We start from the raw sequence: 6,980 nt of genomic DNA, 5'->3' as shown, positions 1-6,980 counted from the left end.
GGTGTTTTCAATCAGTCTTTTGAGGCTTTATTCTCCACTCTGGAGCCCTGGGTTGCGCAGTCTGTCTCGCTCCCTAGTTTTGCCTGGTGTATCTGCATGTGACTGTGTACCTGCCTGGTCAGCCAGCCGCCTTGTGCACCTCACTGAGTCTGCTGGCTGCCACCGCTCTTTTCTTGCCACAACCTCTCTCCCTCTGGCCGCCCAACTCTGCCCCTCCTACCTGTCTGCATGAATATGTCTGTTTTAACTCTTTGGTTCTTGGACTTCCATTCAGTTCAATTTTCTGTCAGTTTTGGGGTTTTTTTTTTGTTTTTAAGTTTTTTTTTGCCTTATTTTGGTTGTGCGAGAAGGCACAATATATCTACCTACACCTCCATCTTTGCCGGAAGTTCTGTTTACATTAGGTTGTCTTTATGTCTGAGTTGTAAAGGTTCTTATATATTGTGGATACAAATTCTTTGTCAACTCTATGTATTTTGAATATTCTATTGATTGTTTTATTTTTTAATTTTGACTTTTGAAGAGCAAAAATTTTAAGTTTGAAAATATCCGATTTCTCAATTCTTGTTTTGTGCTAAAAAACGTAAGAAATCTTTGCTTATCCTAAGGTGGCAAAGATTTTTCTCTTGTGTTTTTTTTTCCAGATTTATAGTTTTAACTTTTAATTTCAGCCTATATGATCCACTCAGAGTCAATTTTTGTGTCTGGCAAAACACCAATATCTAGAGGATAGGTAAAAGTAGAAAGAGCCCTGAAGGATTCAGAGGTACAAAAGATGTTTTTGAAGCCATAAAAGGAGCAGGTGGGGTCAGTGGTGTCAAATGCTGTAGAAAACAAGTTTGATTATGGCTGAAAAGTAGTTACCATCTATGGCAATTTATTGAGTGTCCACTTTGCCAATCACAGCACTTTTTTGATCATGTTGTCTGGTCTGTTGTAGTAGGGGTAGACTATACTTTTGTTACAGAACACACACACACACAGGGCCAAGGGGAGACCATATACAATTACCGAAAGCCCCCCCGCCCATGTTCATTATGTTTGCCACCTTAGGAAAGACATCTCTTAATGCCAGAGGTTTGTGAAAAGGAACGGAAATGTTTATTTAATGCTATACAGACTTAAAGTAGTGACCTAATGCTTCATTAAAATATCAAAGTCCTTTTTGGATACCCTCAGATGCCCACAGTACTTCCTGCCCTAATTTGGGGTACCCTAACTTTGGGAAAGAAGCAACCGTCTGTGGTTCAGGCTCCTGACACTGTCAGCTGTGTCACAGTCTAGGCAGGATCTCCAATTAATCCAAAGCCACGTGATACCTTCTCATGGCCTACTGGCAAGAGTTCTTTCACTCTTCTTCCAGCCAAAGTCTCTCCTTCCCAGGCCATGCAGCCAAAGGAAGCACTCCAAAGCCACGTGGATCTCTTCTACCAAAGCTGCAGGGGTTCCCACTGTGGCCAAAACCACATGGTTCTTCTCAGCAAAGCTGCAGGAATCCCCATTCTGCCAAAGTTGCGTGGTTCCCCCTCACATGGCTGTGGGGGTCCCCACTCTGCCAGAAGCGTGTGGCTCTCTCCTCTATTGCCACAGCCGCATGGTTTTCTGCCCACTGAAGCTGTGGGAGTGTGCACTCTGGCAAAACTGCGTGGATCTCCTCAATGGCTGCCATGTCTGGGTTTAAATCCCTGCGCCAATCTTCCTTTGTGGCCCCATTTCCAACTCCTCCCACAATCGGCTACACTTGCCAGCACTGTCATATCCTTCCTGCTTTACTGGGCTGCCATCGTGAGTGGGCAGGTGTGGCCCCATGTCATGGAGCCAGTCTTCTCCAAGCTCTCATGCAGGCACTGTAACTTGGGGGACCTGCCCCCCAGTTACATCTTGGGTGGAATTCATTCCCTTCTCCCTGGCTCAAAGCATTGCCACAGCTATTTAACATATCTATGCAACCAGTTAAAGGCTATAGATATGTTAAATGACCATGCCAGAGGGTTAGCTGCAAAGCTGTTGCTGTACAAAACAGCTCAATGACCTTGCTCTTTGTGTCCCTTCCCACAACTCACACCTGTGTGGGGTAAGGGGTGAGAACTTCCTAATATTTACTGGACACCTTGAATTCTGGACCCCATTCCAAATCCCTTTTCGGGGCCCCCCTCTTGGCTGCACGCTGTTTCACTTTGAAGAAATGTACGGATAAGAGAAAAGCAGAAGGTGGATACAGACGAAGATACCGTTTTTGCGGTATAGGTACATTTGTATGATGAAGGGTACAAATCAATAAAATGAAAAAGTGTGGGAGGTGGAGGAGAATCATGGTGTAATTGATGGGAAAGGTCCCAGAGGAAGGAGTAAAGAATGGGACCCAGAATGTAGTGGAGAGATTAACCTTGACGTGAAGGAACCCAATACTTACCTGAAAGGGCTCCAGGAAGGAAAATGGTGAAGATGAGTTTGCGGGGTGAGACAGGTGGTATCGCAAATCTGAGCCAGAGGAGAAATGGAATTAACCTTTACAAATACTAACTGTAGCCTGTTGAGGCAAAACAATTTTACAACTGAGCAGTTTACTCAAAGAAATTATCATTCGGTAGGTTATTTGGCATGCAAGGACGTTCGTTCGCTGTAAAACGGGAACCACCCAAGGCAAAGCTTGATCTGAGCCTAATCCTGGGCACCACCTCCGAACTACACACCCCAGGATGTAATTGGGCCAGCTTCCCATTGGAGGCAGTCCTGGCGGATGCGACGCGCTGGACGGAAGTCCCGCCTATGCCGAGTCACCCGTCGCAGCTTTCTCCAGCATCGCCATGCGTGCCGACCAGGCTTCTTCTTGGTACAGGCGAATGTCTGTTGTCTACGCATTGGGTGCCTGGTCCACGTTGGGCTCCTTGATTTTCTTCAGTCGGAAAAAGAGCAAGCCATTAGGTACGGCTCTGCGGCAAGACCTTCCACCAGACGCGGGGCCTTCCGTGGGGCGTACCTAGGGGTCATAGGAGCGACTTCGCTGTCTTAGCTGTTCCAGATACTCTGCAGAACTTGGGGACAGTTGCTTAGAGCCGTTTGTTGTAAGGATATCTACTGGGAACTACATTTTAAATCCTCTTACCTAAGTCTTGTTTATTTATTTATTTATTTTGGATGAGCCCGTCCCTTATACTAAGAATTTGAAGAATCAGTGTAACGTTTGAGTTGGAATTTTCAGACACTGGACGGTGGTGTTACTGTAATATTAGCCCTCTTCTCATTTGGCGACCGATTTCAGCATTTATGCCAGCTAGGGAATATTAAAACCTTCCCATTTATTGGGCGGAAAGGAAATCCGTTAATTTTAAAAAATGTCCTTGGAAATAACAGCTCCTTGTAGTAGATTCGTGGTTGCCTGGGGCTTAATGGGAGGAATGATGGGGAGTGACAGCTAAGCGTATGGGGTTTCTTTTTGTGGATGAAAATATTGTAAAACTTGATTGTTGTGCTGGTTGCCCAGATTTGAATGTACAAAAAATTACTTAATCTTACATTTTAAATGAGTAGTTGTATTATGTTAAATATAGCTCAGTAAAGCGGGTAAGTGGAAGCTGTGCGGAAGATTACATTTGGTGATGAAGATTATTAGTGGCCTGATAGTACACATTTCCAGTATCAAGCATAAATACACTTCACTGTCTATAGTGGTCACATTTTATTTATTTATTTTTTTTTTACACAAAGGAAATGTTGACAGGAATCTGATGGTGGTGGGGGTAATTCTTATTTTAGTTTTTTTTTTACAAGATTTTACTAACTACATGGCTGCTGTTTTAAGTTAGAAGTTAATAATTCAGGGTTTTTAAAAAGTGAACAAAAGATGTCTCAACAAATGAATTCCCTGGGCCAAGTAATTCTTAACTTAGTTTATTTTATTTCCAAGACTTTACTAAATAATTTTAATGACTACTCCCTAAGGTAAAAGTTAATAATTCAGGTGTTTCGTATTTTTTTAAAGGTGGTGAATTAGAGCAAAAGGATGAAATAACTGAACCCCCAAGAGGGTTTTATGTGGAAACGATTGTCACATATAAAGAAGATTTTGTTCCAGTTACTGAGAAGATCCTCAACTATTGGAAGTCATGGACTGGTGGCCCTGGACCAGAATCATGATTGACTGCGGAATTCTGGAAACCAGGACTTTGGTTCAGATTATAAATTTGACAGATGCCTTGATTTCCATTTCATGTTTGTGGAAAGTACATTTAATTTAATTTTGCCATTAATTATCATCACTAATAATATGCAATCAATATTTCCTTGAGGCAAAGTAAATTTGTATGTTCAAGAAATGTCCGTCTATACTTACATGAGTGAAAGGTTGAAGTGAAATTTTACATTGACTGTAAGCTTGCTTTCTGAAACTAGTTCCTGAACTTTATATTTCTTTATGTTGCTGTCAGACATGGCTTTGAGTGGTCCGTTTAAGGTTAGATTCAGCAAATCTCCATGTTTAGTTTGGGATTTATAGCAGCCCTTCAGATACTATTGGGTGCTTGGTAAGTACATTATGATTTAAATCAACTTGGCCTTTAGGACCACAACAGGTGTGGATTAAATCCTAACTGTGACTACAAATATGCTAGACACAGGGAATACTAAATTGGGACAACATGTTTTCTGACCTAAGTGCTACACCAGTCCCTTCACTAGTCTCTTTTGCTTGCGAGTAACAAACCCATATAAGTGAGCTTAAATCAAGGGGGTGTGTGTCAAAAATGTATATGTACAATTCAGAATTAAAGCAGATTTATGTTACAGTTTTAGGAGGGCCTGATACCAGGAACTGGAATGCAACAAGCCACTCACTGACCCTGCCTCCTCTGGCTCAAAAGAAACTCATAATTTTTTACAACTTTGGACATTCTTAGGTTGACATATGTATACTTAAAAATTGTTTCCCAATTCTGGTAATTTGGTAACTTGAAACTTTAAACTCTTGGTAGCTAAATTAAATGATGGACATTCATTAAATATCTAGACAACTTTCAAATAAGATACTGTATCAATTACTGAACATAGATATACCTACTTTTTTGCTTCTACACTTGATCTTAGCCAAAAGACCAAGACGTGATTATTTTTTGCTTATAGAGGAAATAAAGATATTTGAGTCTATTAGTAAACATGTTTTGTGCCACATTAAAAAAATTTTGTGTTGTGAAATAGATATTTCTGTAAGTTACAAAATGTGTTTATAAATTTATTAATCTAAAAGAATACTGGTATACTAGTTCACAATTCCTTGCTCCTTAGTTTTTATTAGAAATTAGGATTTTTAAAGGTTAAGAATTCTAATGTGTGTAATTAAAGGTACAATACAGAAAACCGCTAGTATAGAAGAAAAATAGAATATATTTGGCTTAAAAAAAGGTATAAGATATGGAAATGTGTTTTCATTAAGAGAAAGAAAGTAATTTCATCCTGATTATTATTTTCTTTTTTAGATTTTATTTATTTTTAGAGAGCAGGGAAGGGAGGCAGAGAGGGAGAGAAACATTAGTGTGTGGTTGCCTCTCATGCACTCCCTACTGGGGACCTGGCCGGAGACCTAGGCATGTGCCCTGACTGGGAATCAAACCAGCGACCCTTTGGTTTACAGACTGGCACTTAGTCTGCTGTACCACATTAGCCAGGGCTGTCCTGATTATTTCTGAATGGCTAGAGATACTCAAACTTGAAGAAAATTTATGAAAAGTGAATCTTTTATTTATTTTTTTTTAGGTTTTATCATTTAAAAAATATTTTATTTATTTATTTTTAGAGAGAGGAGAAGGGAGTGAGAAAGAGGGAGAGAAACATCAATGTGTGGTTACCTCTCACATGCCCCCAACTGGGTATCTGGCCTGCAACCCAGGCATGTACCCTGACTGGGAATTGAACTGGCAACCCTTTGGTTCACAGGCTGGCATTCAATCCACTGAACCACAACAGCCAGGGCTGAGAAATGAATCTTGAAGAAGGAAAGTTTATCTAAGTAGTGAAGCTGAATAAGATTGAAATAAATTTATGTGAGTTTATATATCAAAAGTAACCTAATGTAGAATTACAATTTGATTTTTCTCTGCTAAAAAGAACAGTTTTCTTAGAGTATTGGTCTGCTACTGATATTTTGAAATTGTTTTCTGCCTAGAAAGCAAAAGTTACTTTATAAAAATAATTTTCTGTGTTTTATGTTATCTTTTTCTTTAATCCTCACATTAGAATATGTTTATTGATTTTAGAAGAGAGTAGGGGGGAGGGGGAGAGAAAAAGCTTGATGTGAGAGAAATATGAATCTGCTGCCTCCTGTACATACCCCAACTGGGGGGGGAATCAAACCCACAACCTATGTATGTGCCCTAATCGATACTCGAACCCAGAACCTTTTCGTGTATGGGACAAAGCTCTAATCAACTGAGCCACCTGGCCAAGGCTTATGTATGCTATTTTAATCATGTCCTTGATTACTTAAGAAAACTGAATCTTCTCAATAGTAAGAACTAAGTTTTGATAACAGTTGTGTAAACTTCTGTTTTTGTCTTTGAAAATTTTTATTGTCACTTTGGTTAAATGGATAATTAAGTGTTGATTCAAATGATTTAAAATCCTATTTAGTCAAATGCCCAAATCTGGGCCCCTGGAACACCTCAAAAGATTTGTTTTCTCACTTTACAAAATTTTTTAAAAACTAATTAGACTTATTTGGTATGTTAAATTGCATGGGAAGTATTATAAAAGAAGCGGTGTTAATCTTCCAGTGTATATTGTAAAGGTAAACAATGGCTGTAAATTAAATGAATAGTCAGGGTTACTGGAAACCCAAAGTGGCCACTTGGTTCTTTCAGGCTCCTGGCAACCCCCTGGTTTATTTTCTTTTTCCTTTTTGCATTCCTTCATCACCATGGTACTTTTAAGCTGGACCTTATTCAACTGCTGTTTAGTATGTGTTATCAAGATGTTCCTGGTATATGTTT

General features: G+C 39.8%; 1 protein-coding gene across 1 annotated transcript; it reads left to right on the top strand.

Moving 5' to 3' along the window:
- The first annotated feature begins 2,752 nt into the window (after positions 1–2,752).
- SMIM26 (small integral membrane protein 26) lies at positions 2,753–4,844 on the top strand. The gene is made up of 2 exons (XM_028524444.2): positions 2,753–2,925; positions 3,983–4,844. The coding sequence occupies exons 1-2, from the start codon at positions 2,808–2,810 to the stop codon at positions 4,135–4,137; spliced, it is 273 nt and encodes a 90-aa protein (XP_028380245.1). The 5' UTR covers positions 2,753–2,807; the 3' UTR covers positions 4,138–4,844.
- Positions 4,845–6,980: the final 2,136 nt, after the last annotated feature.

This window comes from Phyllostomus discolor, chromosome 9 (assembly GCF_004126475.2).
Source record: "Phyllostomus discolor isolate MPI-MPIP mPhyDis1 chromosome 9, mPhyDis1.pri.v3, whole genome shotgun sequence".
Lineage (NCBI taxonomy): Eukaryota > Metazoa > Chordata > Mammalia > Chiroptera > Phyllostomidae > Phyllostomus > Phyllostomus discolor.
This window is presented reverse-complemented; position numbering and strand designations above follow the sequence as displayed.

What these genes read in the sequence shown, in the direction of transcription:
- SMIM26 (XM_028524444.2), top strand. Translation starts at nt 2,808, where the DNA reads ATGCGTGCCGACCAGGCTTCTTCTTGGTACAGGCGAATGTCTGTTGTC. An exon ending in GAAAAAGAGCAAGCCATTAG is followed by an intron (nt 2,926 to 3,982) that starts GTACGGCTCTGC and finishes ATTTTTTTAAAG; the next exon opens with GTGGTGAATTAGAGCAAAAG.